Genomic DNA, 17513 nt, shown 5'->3' on the forward strand with positions numbered 1-17513 from the left:
ATCATTTATATTCTTCTGCTTTCATAAGTATAAGTAACTGATTTTTAAAAAGCGTTTTTCAATTAAAAGACATGTCAAGATCGCTTACCTTCTAATGCTAAAAAAAACGAACTATAGTTACTGACAAGATTTGGTTGACCCAGTATATATTTTTTACTCTACTACCTATTACTATTACATACTATTCTTAAATAAAATTGATTGATATTGATTTACACCTATTTACACATCTATGCAGCTTTCTAGCACTACGATCACGGAGCAAAGCCTCGGACAGACCGTCGGACATGGCGAAACTATAAGGGTTCCTAGTTGACTACGGTACCCTAAAAACCGCGAGCGCGAGAATGACAAGTCTGTGCTAAAAACGAAAGTCTGTATGATATTGGTCTGATTTTATAAGGATTTTATCAAAGGAAATCATTAACGTGTGAAAAATTAAAACGATATAACATTCAATGCTGCCAACCTCATAAAAACGTCACGCCAAACATGGTACGAACCACAGATACGTAACGAACGACGTTGCGTGAAAGTTCATCAAATCATCAGTGAACAAAATATACCGCGTCTGTGGTGCGATAAAGACGAAACGAAATCAAAGTCACGGAAGGGGAGTGTTTTTAATTTCTAGTGAATTACAGGTGAGTGATATTTTAATCAGTGTTAAAACATTACAAAGTGAACCAATATCAATGAAGACTATTAAAGAAAGAATAGTTTATAAACTTAATTGTGTTGTGTCAACGCCCGCATAGGATTCATACCGAGTTCCTAATTTTATAGGTAATTTTTTTAATTATGTTTTTAATTGGTTATTTTTCTTTGTTTATTTACTGGCTCTAGTTGCGCGGTAGTTACGATTTTGTGAGTCTTTTATTGTTGAAACTGAAGTAAGTGAACGGTTAGTGTAGAATTGAGTTAACTGTAGGTTTTTAAGTAGGTGTATTTTTCTAAATTTACACTTCGTGCGTTCACCTCTCGGAGTATGTGTAACACTTTGGCCTCGCATTTTGGTTGTGCTGAATACGAATATAGTTTAAATAAAGTGTAGTTTAATTCAAATGCATGGCGTTTGTCGCATACTTTGAAGCTACTACTTAATTCTGTACACTCAAAATTTATTTGCTGCTGTACTTGCTTTAAAAGTGATACAATCCCGATTTACTATTATAAATTTTCGTGTGAATTATTACATTGAATGCCTACGTATATACACTTAACCTGAGTAGTCTTTAAACTTGTAAGTTGTCTATAACTTATAGGTTACCCTAAGTTTATAAATAAAAGAGAAAAATCATTTCTTTTCACTATATATTTTTTTACTTTTTAAAGGCATTCCTCATGGATTTCCCATGGTGGTAATCCTACATATTATCATATACCATACAAAAGGCAGTTATTTTTTTATACTCCTCTTTACTAATAATAAAATACTCGTTAGAAACAATAGAAACTACATAATTTAAAGCATTTGCAAGTAATTGCAGTGAAACCTAGATCTAGCTAAAATACTTTCACCCATTTTTTTAAACTTCCTCTATTGTTTGGATAGTTCCTACTAAGTCAATTATCTTTTTTTAATTTTTAACAAGCAGAAATGCCTGCAATCTATGCTATTAAGCATAGAATAAATTTAAAAGTGGAAAAATTACTGTCTTGGGTGAGACTTGAACTCACGGCCTCTGTATTAGTCTTTAAATAAGTTCATTAGTAGACCTATTATTAGTAAATCAAATAAATCAATTCATCAGTAATGTACGAAGAACAAGGGGTTATTAAATATGAGTACCTACTGTATTTTTAGAAACCTATGCTGTAACATTGCGGAGGCATTGGTTGAGGAAGTTCTCAATTATAACTGAGCTTACATAATTACTGCAGTAAACATAACAGTGTAGCGAGGTACAGTCAGCACCAGAATTGCTAAGCGGGCGAGGTGTTCAAATTTCCCTTAACAATAAAATCGCGTCAAGATCATTTTGATCACCTCTCCCGCTTAGCAACTATTGCTGCTGACTGTACACTTGCACTCATATATTCACTGTCTTCACATTATTTTCACATTGTCTGATCATATATAAATAAATAATAATAAATATTATAGAGACATTCTTACACAAATTGACTGTCCCACGGTAAGCTCAAAAAGGCTTGTGTTGTGGGTACTCAGACAACAATAAATATAATATACAAATACTTAAATACATAGAAAACATCCATGACTCAGGAACAAATATCTGTGCTGATCACACAAATAAATGCCCTTACCGGGATTCAAACCCAGGACCATCGGCTTCACAGGCAGGGTCACTACCTACTAGGCCTGACCGGTCGTCGAAATAAGCAAGTTATTAGCAAGTTCCATTTTCATGAGAATTCCCTCTTTTTGCGTCGGGGCCGCAAAGGGTTGAAAACAGAATTATTAAGATAAAAGATAGTTTATTCAAGTAGGCATAATTACAAGAATTTAATTAGCCGATCGAACTGGCCTTTAGGTTCCTGTCTGGGGTAAAAAGTTAAAAACAGCTTATTTATATATTTGACGTGTGTGTACTTTTATCCTCAAGGTCAAACGTTGACGTTAGGTACTTTAGTGTTAATCCAATTTGGTGGAAAGCATTCCTGTCACGTGGGACATATAATTAATTATATATTATTAATGGCCATTCGTCATACCGTCGCGAAACTGATGACAAATTGAAAAACCCACGCGTTTTATTTTTGTCTATGTTTAATCTTGTGCTACTGACGAGTAAGGGGTACTTATGTACTAGGTATATATGTGTTTATGTCTATGACGGATTAGATCACTTCAATCACCCATGTACAACGAACTATAAAATAAATACCTATACATTTTTGACAACCGGTCTGGCCTAGTGGGTAGTGTCCCTGCCTGTGAAGCCGCGGTCCTAGGTTCGAATCCCAGTAAGGGCATTTATTTGTGTGATGAGCACTGATATTTGTTCCTGAGTCATGGTTGTTTTCTATGTATTTAAGTATTTGTATATTATATCTATCATTGTCTGAGTACCCACAACACAAGCCTTCCTGAGCTTACCGTGGGGCTTAGTCAATTTGTGTAAAAAAAATGTCCATTACTATTTATTTATTTATACATTCCATAAAATTGGACAAAATAGTTACAAGCTTTTGATAAACAGGGCACAGGGGCCCGTTTCTCAAAAGCTTGTAACTTTTAATACAAGTGGAAGTCCCTTTCTAACAAAAGCTTTCAAACAGTGACATCCGCTTGTATTACAAGTTACAAGCTTTTGAGAAACGGGCCTGTTTCACCACTCTGACAATCTAACCTCACACCTGACACTGACACTACTGCACATTTCTGGGTCATAAGTGACAGTCAGGATCAAAACTAGCGTATCAGAATATGCGTCAAAAGTATGTACCATTCTCTGATAGCTTAACAACAAGAGGCATCTACATATATGTCTTTATATCCATCAATACCTATTTTCTCAAAATTGGCCGTTAATGTCGACTTTGCCGGTTAAAACTTAGATCGCGAAGTGCGTAGTTAATGATTAATCAGAAATTAAATACTTAGTTAAGAACATTAATTGCAGTCTAGATTTCGGAACTGCCATATTGCATACAAATTCCATTATTTGTCGAGTTCCTAACTTAAACAAGTTGAAATGGCCATATTACACACACAGCCAAACGGATGATCAGCCGTGGCCGTTGGTGGTGACCATAGAGAAATATAAGTAAAGAAAGAGTGATAACTCCATACATCAGTTTTCTTACCAAAACGAGAGTTATTTCGTAGTCGACATCTAGCGTCAAGTAGCGGACATTATCAGTACTGCTAGTTGACAATAGATGTCGCGGCTAACACAAACTAAACTAATTTCTACTTATAATATTATTTGTAAATTGTTTTAGTAGTACATTTTTCATCAGTAGCGAAACTTGTGACATCTGGTGTCAAGTAGCGGTACTGCATGATAGTTTCCACTACTTGACGTTAGATATCTACTACGAAATAACTCGCGTTTTGGTAAGAAAACCTGATGTATGGAGTTACCACTCTTTGTTTACTTAAATTTCTCTATGGTGGTGACTATTAGATAGACATAGTGTATCTACATGCTGTTAGCTACAGCAATATGAACAATGAAATTTACAAATGTCATGTTATCACTGATAACAGCTGATAACGACAAATATTCTAACCTAATCTACAGACAGCCTAATTTAATTGATAGTTATTAGTAACTATCAGATTCCTGATAAATTGTGAAGTCATCAATACAGTAGATATAAAATGTACAACTCGTTTTACAAAACAAAATTTCTACTAGCTCTATTTTATTAGCAACGGAAAGCTAGCATGGTTCCATTTTTATCGCTTGTCACTATGCCCGTCACTTTCGCACTTACAGTCGCCATCAGATATATCGGAGCGGCCGAGGTGCTCACAAATATCTGAACGCCTCTATTATCAAGGCGTTAGAGTGCGTGTTCAGATATTATTGAGCACCTTGGCCGCTTCGATATATCTGGTGGCGACTGTACATTATACTTGTCTGTGACAGGCATGGTGATAAGCGATAAAAATGCGACGGTGCTATCGCCGCAGACATATATTTTATTTCGCTTAAAATGTAGCTTTTTCTTCGCAAGTGTGATGAAAAACATTGTGTGTAACTCCGGGGGTAAGAATTTTGCAAACGTGCTACGGGTAGGCGGAGAGAGAGTTAAATTAAGGGTTTAACGAAGGAACTGAATATAATCTCGCGAAATATCGGCCAAGCATACGAATAATAGGGTACGTTTTAAGCCGGTACTGATTTTGCTCCGAGGTGAGTTCCACCTCGCCGTACTCCCCTGAAGCTGCCAGAGCCACTGCGGGTTGGGAGACAGACGAGCTGAGGGACGTCAGCATAGGCCGCCCTGGAACTGCCGGACTGGTCTTCACGGCTACAGTTCTAGCCGTAACTAGGCCTGCGGCTGTCGTAAATTACCACCCTCGTTTCCAAGATTTCACTTACCTCCCTCGTTGCACAATGTACTATTGTTTTTCTGTCTATGCATGACCCAAATAAACTTGCGCTTCAAGTTTCTCGAGACTGGAGTGTCCTAAATATAGCAATACTAGGGAAGCTGATTGTTTAGCTGGAATTTGTTACAAATTCGCTTCGCCGCGGCTATTCTTAGATCTTTTAGGATTTAGAAATCTACGGTGGATTGGATTTTGCTTGGCAAATGTGCGATTATAAACTGAAATAGATATCATATAGTGTGTTGCGTTCTGTGTCCAAACGGCGACTGTGTCGGAATTTTATCAGTCTGTTGTCAGTCTGGACTGATCGTGAAACCGAGTCCAGCGTGTCTATTTTCCATCATTCTGTGTGATTCTAGCACCAATCAGAACTCGAATAAGACTTATGACTAAATCGACGCCGGATTTAGCGTGTAACTGATTTCTTAGATTAGTTAGAGCTTAGATTACCAGTGATAGTGAATATATGTATATGTATACATATATCCGACGTAACGAACGTAGTTGTAATGATGACAACTGTCTGCGGGCTCGGTTTGCGTGCTACAACGACATTGACCTGCGCACATACATATACACATGTACAATATCCGCAAGTATGATTCTGTTATATAGACCCCGAATGAGTAGTTAGGTAATAAAATTTCATACAGGGCTATAACCGCGACATCTAAGATCGTAAATTTTGAGCAACTATCTCTGTCACTCTTACAGCCAATTGGAGTAAAGATGAGAGTATGCTCTTTTTTATGCCAATTGCCACGTCGATGACAAACAACAAAACAAGCATACGGCCCGCCTGACGGTGACTACCGTAGCCTATGGACCCAAATGTTGTGGGATTTTTAAATTATGTAGGTACTTAAAGTCTATTTTTTTATTCGGTAGACTGAAATGACAGTTAATAGTATGAAATGACATTTCATGTTCATACTATTAACTGTCATTTCAGTCTACGGAATAAAAAAACAGACTTTAGGTATCCGAAAGCCACGGACTGTGTGCATTTCCACACTGACAGACTTGTGTGCCAGACATCTGTCAAAACAAACTAGAGATGGGCCGAATATTCGATAATTATTTGGTATTCGGCATATTTTTCAATGTTCGTATTCAGCCGAATAGTTCGATTCTATCTGCCGAATATTTACCGAATAAACCAAGTATTGTTTATGGGTGCACATCGCGGTCAGGCATGAGACGGTTCCGTTTCTTTTCATAAACATTCCCGGTCGGTCCAGAGGGGAAAAGGGTCAAAAACACTAGCGGAGTGCAGATCGCGGACCTGTATGTACTTGTTTTCAGCGTTTAGGCAGTTTTAGCCCAACCGAATATTCGGTTCGGTATGATCTGAACCGAATGTTCGGCAAAGTCCATATTTGATCCATCTCTAATACTTACAAACAGACAGTACATTCGGCGTCAAAGATTTGTATACACTATTGCATATGACTGACGGTTCGTAAACCTTATTACAAAAATTATAAGATCCACCGATTGACAGTTAAGAGTGCTGTTTGTATAGTCGCAAGGCCTGAGTGGACGCTCGAAGCGGAGCGTTCGGCGGGGCGTGCAGCGTGGCGTCGGGCTCACAAGTGATGTAAGCAGCGTTCACTAAGGCCGCTCCTATATGCTTGCATTTGTTTGACATGCACGCCGCACGCCCCGCCCCGCTGCACGCCCAACATGAGCGTCCACTCAGGCCTTACACTAACGCCTTGACAATATACTCAATAGAGGCGTGTTCAGATATTTCTGAGGGCCGCGTCTTGACCACTCCGATATATCTGATCAATCTGATGGCGACTGTACGGTACGTAAATCCCGTGCGAAGACAGTGATTGCATTCACCCTTGCATCTATTTATTGCCCGATCGATTTCTTTAAAAATTCAGGCATTACGAGGTTTATACCTAGTCGCCATCAGATATATCGATCGGACCGGCCGAGGTGCTCACAAATATCTGAACACGCCACTATAGTCAAGGCGTTACAGTGTGTCTTCAGATATTTGTGAGAACTGTACCATTTGTAATAAGGTCCACCGGTGTACTTACAGTTAGGAGTGTCGCTGTTTATACAAGGCTATTTAAATTATTCGCTGGTTCCATGGTGCAGATCACTGAACGCAAACATACCCGGTACGGCTAGCGGCTACCATCAGTTTGGCACTGACTTAAACGCCGTCGGGAACGTAATTTACTTTCTATACATCTCGCTCGTAATCGCATATTAGTGCAAACGAGATGTATAGAAAGTAAATTACGTTCTCGATAGCGTAAATGTCAGTTTTGACACTGTCGTGGACTCATGGTACGGGCCCTGAAAACTATAAAGCTTCCGTCACACAGGCGCGTTTTCCGGGCGGGGCGTGAGCGTTTTATGTAAAAGCGGCGCGCTCCGCCCGTAAAACGCTCCTGTGTGACGGAAACTAAGTAGAAACTCGAGTACTTTTCAACTTGTTAGAGACCTATGCCCTGTTTATCAAAAACTTTTTGTATAGAGACACTTTTTGAGAGCTTTTGTTAGAAAGGGACTTCCACTTGTATTACAAGTTACAAGCTTTTGGTAAACAGGGCACTGGACTTTATTAGTAGAACTCGAGTCCTTTTCAATGAACTCACAATTTGGACAAAGTGCCAAAAATATCTGACACGATCTTATTTGTAGAACCACGCTCAAATAAGATCGTGTCAGATATTTTAGCGGCCTTCGTTGTGCAACATATTATTGCAGGTGACTGTACATACCTAGGTTTCACTGTTAATTTCAAAAGGGCACGGTAATAACTTACGATCAAAATACGTGTAGGTCTTGTAACCTAAAGTCGTTGCGGTAAGGTGTAAACTTGTTTACTTATTTATGACCGAGGCTCGTGTTAATTTAAACGCTCTTGCGTAAGAGGAAACGTTAATTGTAATATTCACCGGGCGCTTTGCAAACGTATTTACTTGTCTGAGTCATATATATGTAACAACCGTAACGTGCAACCGAAAACTCATTTAAGACTCACCGAACCTATAGTTTTTTTTAGCATTGGAAAAGCAATTCCTCGGACGTCCAGGCCTCTTATGTTCTGTATTCTGTATGTATTTTTTTCGTATTATGTCAGCGAATTAAGAACTATGCAGGACATATTTTTGAGTAGTTGTATGCACCCATATTTTTACACTTGACTGTACAACCACAAACACAACTGAATTTGTTGAGATAGTAAAAGCGTGTGCAGAGAATTTTGAATACATCGCCCCTTTAGACTCTTCTGCTGACTGTACCAGCACGTCTATTTTTTTATTCGGTAGACTAAAATGACATTTCACAGTATGAACATCATGTGTCATTTCATACTATGAAAATGAAATGTCATTTTAGTCTACCGAATAAAAAAATAGACTTTAGGTAACGTCCGTTCTAAGACAGTAAGACACGTAACAGTAATAAAACTGGTTTGGTAATTTTCTGGCTATTACCTTCAATCCGTAATAGGTTTTATAACTATTAAAACTCGAGTGAATCGCCAAACGAAACGCAATATGTATCGGGATAACGTACAGTCAGCAGCAGAATGTGCAAAGCGGCGCCAGGCGGCCTAGCCAAGAGGAGACGATCACTTGCGCTTCGCCATCTAATCGCTTTGTGTCTCTTTATCACTATTCCATATTAGTGTGACAGTGACAATTGCGTTTCGTTCGCTACGTAGTTGGGATTGCTCCCGGTACCGAGTTTGTATGGCGAGAACCGGGAATTCCCGGGGATAGCGATTGGCACGTTGTCTACGGAGCTAGGTGTTCAAAATGATCTCGGCGCGACTTTATTGTTAAGAAAATAACAGCGTGTCAAGGTAATTTTGAACACTTCGCCCGCTTAGCAACTTCTGCTGCTGACTGTATGTATGCTACTAAAAGTCCCGTGACTTCCATACATGTATTATGTGATTTTCGATCGGCGTGTTGTATCAACGATTGTCATCGTGGCTAGGTTTCCTGTTCAGCCGCAGCCGCAATGTATGAAACAGACAAACATTTTTCGGGTATTCAGGGTTGGTCCCACAGTGAAAGTTGCTCATTGGGATTTATATCTAAGTATAAGCTTATAGTATAAGGTAATGTTGGGTAAGATAAACATATAGTTTATTTTGCTCGAGGCAAGAGACACAGTACTATGACGATTCCCCACAACTCCGACAAGTGTTTCCCTTGCTCAATGTTTCTCTAAAGGTAATAAACTGGTAATCAGTGGGTGATTACCAGTCCGCTGGACGATATCGATCGGCCTGTCAGTTTAAAGCAAAAGTTGCCAGTTCCGAACAACTGACAGGCCGATATCGTCCAGTGGACTGGTAATCAGTGGGCACCTTTACCTAACCTTAGCTAAAACTATTTCTAGAAAACGATTTATAAAAATAAAGAGCATAACAACACGTTTTTCATTAATAAACATGATTTAACATGAACTTTTATGAGGACCCCGTATTTCCATATGTAACGTATGTATCTAGAAAGCGCATATCAAACTGCGTTGGGCATAAAGGCAAAAGGCTATTATACTTTCCTATGTTCGTTTTGGGAGTCAAAGTGGCTTTCTCTTGCGGAAAATAACCTAATGTTTGTAAAATGTCACAGAGCGGACAAATCTATTCCGTATCTTTGTGAACACTGCCATAGAAAAAAATACATAGATTGCTCACTCCATACATCAGTTTTGGTACCAAATAGTACATTATTGCAGAGGCCGGGAAAGGGCAATTCGTGGATGAGTGTCGATTGCGACGAATTGCTATTCCTGCCGAGGCATATATAGTGCTTTTCTCCAAACATGCGAGGAAATAAGGTAAAATAATAATTATTTAAGCATCAAGCATCACTCAAATCGAACCTTCATATCAAAAATGTCAAAAACAATTTCCCTCTTTAATTAATTTTTAAAAGTTAAGGGTACAAACTTATTCTGCCAGTCAGTACCATTCAATATTCGTTCATTCAATATAACTGTGCAATATAGTTGGTCAAACCAATTTGTCAGTCAGTAAGAACTATACCCATCCTTTACTTTCGGGTGCTAGTACTAGTGTAAGACAAAGATAGTATGATTCTCTCTGTCTATGTTTGAAATGAGAAAGTCCTTTGACAAACTATATAAGCTTTATGAACACGGATGAGATCCTTAAAAAAATATAAAAATAATCTTTGATTTTATTAAGCAGTATTCGCACGATCATACACGAGCACAACGGTCTTGTAAGAACGAGACAAGTAAGGTCGTTTATCTTACTATCTCACTCTATCCTATAGCTTGAAATGATAGCTGATGTCGTGTAGACGCGGCTCGCGGCTATAATAATTGGCTGTTTGCGTTTTTAATTTTTAAAAAGTAAAAAACACTACAGTAATAAGTCATTACTGTAGTGTTTTTTTCATTCCCGTCCGCTAGAACAGGACAGCGATAGTTTGATTTTTTTTAATTAGAGTTGTTTGACAATAACGAATAACTTCCCGTACTATTTTTGGTACAATAAGGTGAACATTTCCGAGCATATTGGAGAAAAAGACTATTATTTTCATAGTCGGCATCTAGCATCGAGTAGCGGAATTATCAGTTACTGCTACTTGACAATAAATGTAGCATCGACCGGAAAGTCTTATGTTGTTGAGCATTAGACTTTCCGGTCCACAGTTACCAAAACTGATGTATGGAGTGAGCACTTTTGTCTTACTATTTTCTCTATGGCACGGCATATTTGAGTGCGGCGGCAGCACGGTCGCATTTTTATCGTTAAAAAGTATCCGAAAACACCTCGCGTGATTTGTGCACAACCCCCTACCTATATAAATAAACACAAATTTATCTCATAAGTTTGACTTTATGTAATTTACTTTTCTCAACCTGAGATACAGGATTTTCCTAGTTCAGGTGGAAGTCATTAAAAAGCCGTAGGTACCTACTTTAAATGTATGACTATGTTTTTCTGAATAAAGATTTATTAATTCTATTATATTATTATTCTTTTTTAGGGTTCCGTACCCAAGACTTACTAAGACTTTTCGCTGTCCGTCCGTCCGTCCGTCTGTCACCAGGCTGTATCTCATGAACCGCGATAGCTAGACAGTTGAAATTTTCACAAATGATGTATCTCTGTTGCCGCTATAACAACAAATACTAAAAATAAAATAAAATAAATATTTAAGGGGGGCTCCCATACAACAAACACGATTTTTTGCTCTATTTTTTGTTGATGGTGCGGAACCCTCCGTGCACGAGTCCGACTTGCACTTTGCCGGTTTTATTAGTTTCTATTATGTTCACAGCATTTCGTAAAACACTGGTGGTAATGGAATGCACGGGCCTAAGCCAAGTGCATTATTTCGTATTATATTAATTTTCGAGTATTGTTGGTCATTTTGGTTCGGTAATCCGGGTAGAGTTTGTGTTACGGATGGACGTTGATTCTGGGTGTTAGGAGCTGTAGATAATTTTGAAAGAATTTTCTAACTATTCGACATGTGTTCAGAATTACTACATATGAAGATGGTGGCAATGACATGTAGTTGTTGAGGGATAACTCCTTATAATGGGGTCGAAGTATTTAGCAGATTTGCCCTGTCAATCCCTAGAATTGTGTAATTTTTTTTGTTTTTTTAATGCCCTGGATGCCAACCCTTTAAGCCAAATCTCATAGAAAAAGGGCAAGCTATGATGGCGCCATCTATGCACACCTTTGACAGTTGCCCACCCCATTAACCAGATGTATCTTTCCAGCCCCAACATGAACCGCGGGCGAGCGGAGCCGACGCCGCCCGAGTGCGCGCTCGCAGCCGACATGCTCAACCACTTCTGCGCGGCCGGCACCATGAAACAAATCCTCGCACTGCACAGGGAGATGTGTAACACGCTCGGACTGAAGCCTAACAGATTGCCGGACTTCTACCCCAAACTTAAGGTGAGAAAATACTGTCTAATAATTTTGACAATTTTTTATGAATGGTATGGCACCCGCACTTTACTCACGAAACCTTTCTAACAATTTGGCAATACATCGTGAGTATCGTGACGTCATCATGTAACGTTAGAAGCCGTTTCGATGTAGGTATGCAAAACAAGGAAATTGCGATTTTGTCGGTGAAATATTGCGTTTATGTATATTGTTGCTATACAATACATTTTTTAAGTACAATGTAAGGAATCGAATGGTAACATTGATTTTTTTTCTATTTGGAAGTTTAAAAGTTTTTGAAGTGAACACTTCTTTAGCGGCGCTGTGCAATTTTTGAGGTGAGGAAAAAATTTTAAACTCGCTTTCGCTGCTACTCCTACTGAAAAATGCATAAGACTATCCCGTTCGGTCATTTCCCCCCACCCCTCATGCCTGATCCAGTTAAAATACTCATGGCCTGGCCTGTCCGAGACCACTACACGCTGCGCCAGAAAAAGCACTTCGAACACAAGTTTGTGAGGTTACTTGGTCTGTAGAACAGTGTCTCGACTGTGCGTTATTAGGCGAAGTGAGATTCTGAAGTGTAAGTAGTCACCATCAAATATATAGTAACGGCCAAAGTGGCCACATATGTCGGTAAAGTATCGTTAAATAGAACTTACTAACTATGTAAACAAAAGTTACTAGTACGAGGGGCGTTCAAAATATTCTCGGTATTGATATCTTACGACCTCTTCTAAAATTTCTTTCGTTACTGGCCGCTAAGGTTTATTCATTGACATTAAAAAAAAGTATAATTCGAACCGAGATAGTCTTTTGTTTTTCTGCAATTGCTGAACAAACATGAACATCCTGTGCGAATTGACAATGTTAACTAAATTAGAACATCGATGCGTGATAAAATTCTTGACAAAACAGGGTAAAAATCAAAAAACCATAAAAGAGGAAATGGATTGTGTTTACCGTGAGTCTGCTCCTTCTTTATCTACCATTCAAAAGTGGTCAAGCGAGTTTAAACGCGGAAGGGAGAGTATTGAAGATGACCCTAGACCTGGCCGGCCTGTAGTAGCTACTTCACAAGAAAATATTGATAAAGTGGAAAAACTTATATTGGAAGATGGTCGAGTGAAGGTAAAATCTATAGCACAAGTAACCAATCTCTCTATTGGTACCGTACATGGGTCAATCAACTATTTTTTGTTGTTATTCTGTCCCATCAGCGAGGAGACAATAGTAGCATAGATTGTTAAAAGAACTGCTGTACCATGTTCTACTAACATGCTCAGTAAATGTCCCATTATGGAAAGGTCTTATAACTACCATAAAATGCAAGTTTGGTTTATTTAAATACGAATAACCTAAAATTTTAAGAGTGACTCAGGAGACCGTAACCATAGCAACGTGTGACAAGAAAAAGTTGATTAACCCACATGATATTATACATGACCATCTTAATATGTCAAAAGTAAGTGCAAGATGGGTTCCGCGAATGCTGACTCGGCTTCAAAAAGACATGCGTGTAGCTTGTTGTTCCGATTTTATTGACCTGTGCGGTGAAAATCCTGATGAGGTGCTGCAAAGAATAGTTACTGGAGATGAAACCTGGGTTCATCATTATGACCCAGAGAGTAAACAAGAGTCCATGCTGTGGCACATTAAGGGTTCAGCTCATCCCAAGAAGTTGAAGGTCATCCCTTCAGCTGGCAAGGTCATGGCCACGATATTTTGGGATTGTGAAGGAGTATTACTAATCGATTATAAAGAAAAAGGTGTAAATATCACAGGACAGTACTACGCTAACATTCTACGTCAATTAAAGGATGTAATTAAAGAAAAGAGGCGAGGAAAGTTAACCAAAGGTATTCTGCTTCTGCATGACAACGCCCCCGTCCATACTGCTCATATTGCCAAGGCAGCTATTGTTGAACGTGGGTTTAAAACTGTTACTCACCCACCGTATAGTCCGGACTTAGCCCCCAGCGACTTCTTTTTGCTCCCCAATCTTAAAAAGGATCTGCGTGGAAATAAATTTTCTGACGATGAAGCATTGAAGGCGGCAGTGGAGGAGCATTTTTACACGAAAGATAAAAAATATTTTTACGAGGGATTAAAAAAAATAATTGATCGATCTTTTAAGTGTATGAACATAGGGGGGGAGTATATTGAAAAATAAAAATATCAAACTTTTCGTACTTGTTTGTTTTCATTCTCATACCGAGAATATTTTGAATACCCCTCGTATATTGACATTCAGTGTCAATTTTAGTACATATGGCGGTTTGTTTATGGCATCCATAGAATGACACTTTATATAGTAACAAAGGTGACGATATATTTTGGCACTTTGGGCGTTACTATTTGATGTTGATACTGATACTCTACGATCACGTATAATATAATTTACTTACAGCGTAATAAGTACACTATTTTCAGGACTGTGACATTTTTTCATGGATGTTTTTACGGTTAATACTATCGCCCACACTGTTAACTGACCATCCGTGGACCTTATTACAAAGGGCATAAGGTCCACGGATGGACAGTTCAGAGTGTTGCTGTTTGCACGCTTTTCCGCTTAAGACATGTTTTTGGCGTACGTGATCCCTTCAGAATCTTCTCAAGCCGGTTTTCTGTAATATAGGTATAAATTCCATAGAGGCAAAGAGAATAGAGTGTATAGAGAGTTACTGTCATGGTAAATTATGTAGCCACTTTACATTTACTGCCATCTTTCGAAAGAAGATTACAACTGTTAGAACGCCATTTGACTTTGATCCTTATTCTTTCACTGATATGTGTTAATTTGATAAATATCAAAAATTTACGCCATCTACTCGACACTAGGCCAAAGGTATGGCGCCATCGCTCGAATTAATCTTCTGTCAAAAGATGGCAGTAAATTTACTGTGACTACATAATTTACTTTGAAAATCCGCCTCTATCTCAAATTCTCTTTGATAGGGGCAAATCGTTTTTACAGTTCGAAAAAACAAACTGATTTGGCTAGTAGTCCAATATCCTAATACTGGCTAGGGATAGGTATACGTAAAGCATAGACTAGGAATCCTCTAGACGGAGTTTAGAGCAATTATTTCATGAAACCGATGCTGCCAAAAATACGGGGGTGCGTGGGGACGAGGTGAGCGAATCCCGTGCCGTGATTGGTCCGTTCAAAGACACGGACCAATCACGGCACGGGATTGACTCGAAGATGGAGTAAAACTACCGTATAAGTGGCAGAGGGGGTAGCGTTACTATACTCAGTATATAGAGGATGTCTTGTCTGTGACGTAAAGGAACATGCTACGTACGACGGGTACGACTAACGAAAAAATGTATAAATAATCGTCCTATGTAAATGGTTTTTAACTAAAGTGCGCAATACGTCGGGTATTGATCCGTAGAGAAGTCTACACCGAACTAAGTATTAGTCGGGCCTGTACACATTGTCCGTGTTAACTGACACCTCGTACCTAAACCCTATTGCGACAACATAAGGTTCACCGCTGGTCAGGTTTGATATTAAGTGTTGCTCACCGTCCACACTATTAGTCTAAACTTTTTTGTTAAGTTAATTATACTTACACGATTTACAATATCAAATGTAGTTTTGTGGAGCTTTGTCCTTAACAAAAAAAGTTGTAACTATTGTGTAATAAATAACTAAATAAATAATAAAAATATAACATTTATAACTTTCTCGTTTTGAAGACATATTAAACCTTACCACCACCCCCACCAGTGAAACCTGTGTCGAAACGTCGGTAAATAAAGGTACCATAATAAATTCGCGATAGCTATTTGCCGAATGTATCTTTAAATTCTTTGACTTTCATGTCTCACATCTTATCCAAATGGCGGTGCATTGTTTAGGGTTGTATTTCACCGGCCCAATTAGTCTTGCGTCTCACATTTCGCTTATACCACACAACACAAACGAAGTCGCGAGAAGAAGCTAGTTCTAAATAAAAGTGTGCTTAAGCTAAGCGTGTAAAGCGTGTGTTTCTGTGCTTAGATATTTTCAATTCACCACTTAGATGGCTGGCAGTCCTCAACTGTGCGTTTCTCCAGAAACTTCCTGCCTTCCAAGCAAAACTGTGGAATTATGTCGCCCGCGGTATTTCCGGACCGATACGACCTTTAAACCTTCAAGAAAAGAGCGTACTCCCATCTTAAAGGCCGGCATCGCACTTACAACCCCTCTGGTGTTGCGGGTGTCCATAGGCGACGGTAATCGCTTACCATTAGGCGATTCGTCTGCTGCTTTGCCTCCTGTATCATAGACATCGTAAAATATGGTTTTCTTTTTCGACTATTACTATTACATCCGAGTTACATCATAATTATATTACCGGAGTTAATCAAACCGGGTAATTTATAAGACATCATGGCTTCCGGCCTGTTTGCTTAGCATTTTACTTTCTACTTTTTGCCTCAATTACTTATTTTCCGCTCCAGATACCGCGACTACAGGGTGACTCGGAAACACTCGCTAATATTGCTCGTTACATTATTTAAATAAATAACACTTAAGTACCTTCTTAATGGTCGTATTATCAGTAGTGTCCTACCGAAAACGGTTTTTTTTACCGAAACCGGAGGTTCGGTTGTGCTCTAGTTTTGTCCGGACCCGAACGTTATTGGGCAGAAACATAATTCGGCTGGACACTACCTACCGAAAATGCAGCATAGCATGCTGCATTTTCGGTAGGTAGTGCCGCCACTGCCGAAACCGAACTTCGGTCGGAGACTAAGGGTTCCTTTAGACGGCGCGCGAACTCGCATACGATTTTAGTTACATTGCGGACCATAGAGGTTACATCAATTCAGCCGACCGATCAAATAACGCAATGTAATGAAACTCGAATGCGATTTCTCGCACCGTCTAAATGAGCCCTATTATAAGCTTCTAATAAGCTTGTAACTTTTAACAATGGTTGCCGATTGGTCGAAAATGACCAGCATAACTAACTGTTATGTATACAGTCTAGGCAATGGTCAAGGGATGTTATACTAAAACAAGACATGTTTAGAATTCTAGTTTATTCAAGGAAATTCTGTGCATTTTTGGCAACATTCACAAGAATTATACAAGTACATATTGTGTTTTCCTTCGCGGATCTGAGTCACTGAACATTTTTAGATCTAAAGCTAGTTTATATAGAATAGAATAGAGTAGAATAGTTTTTTATTCGTAAACACACAGACGATGATACACATAATTACACAAAAATAACATAATGAAAATAAAGTGTCACGAAATGGCCCCATCTCAGCATGTTGCTGGCGACTTCCAGCGCTGATCTTCCGATGAGACCATCAAGTGAGAAATAATCACGGATATAAGCGGTGGTGGCCGAGTGGATATGACGCCCGACTTTCAATCCGGAGATCGCGGGTTCAAATCCTGGCTCGTACCAATGAGTTTTTCGGAACTTATGTACGAAATATCATTTGATATTTACCACTAGTTTTTCGGTGAAGGAAAACATCGTGAGGAAACCTGTATACATCTGCGAAGAAATTCAAAGGTGTATGTGAAGTCCCCAA

At 38.9% G+C, this 17513-nt stretch overlaps 1 protein-coding gene across 1 annotated transcript in view; it reads left to right on the top strand.

The window, feature by feature from the left end:
• Positions 1 to 568: 568 nt before the first annotated feature.
• LOC134660932 (F-actin-monooxygenase Mical-like) overlaps positions 569 to 17513 on the top strand; it is an 81311-nt gene continuing 64366 nt past the window's right edge. Inside the window, exons 1-2 of the mRNA XM_063516816.1 lie at positions 569 to 644; positions 11789 to 11969. Coding sequence (XP_063372886.1) covers positions 11796 to 11969 — 174 coding nt within the window. The 5' untranslated portion in view covers positions 569 to 644; positions 11789 to 11795. The remainder of the gene's footprint in view (positions 645 to 11788; positions 11970 to 17513) is intronic.

The sequence above is a fragment of the Cydia amplana genome, chromosome Z (assembly GCF_948474715.1).
Source record: "Cydia amplana chromosome Z, ilCydAmpl1.1, whole genome shotgun sequence".
Taxonomy (NCBI): domain Eukaryota; kingdom Metazoa; phylum Arthropoda; class Insecta; order Lepidoptera; family Tortricidae; genus Cydia; species Cydia amplana.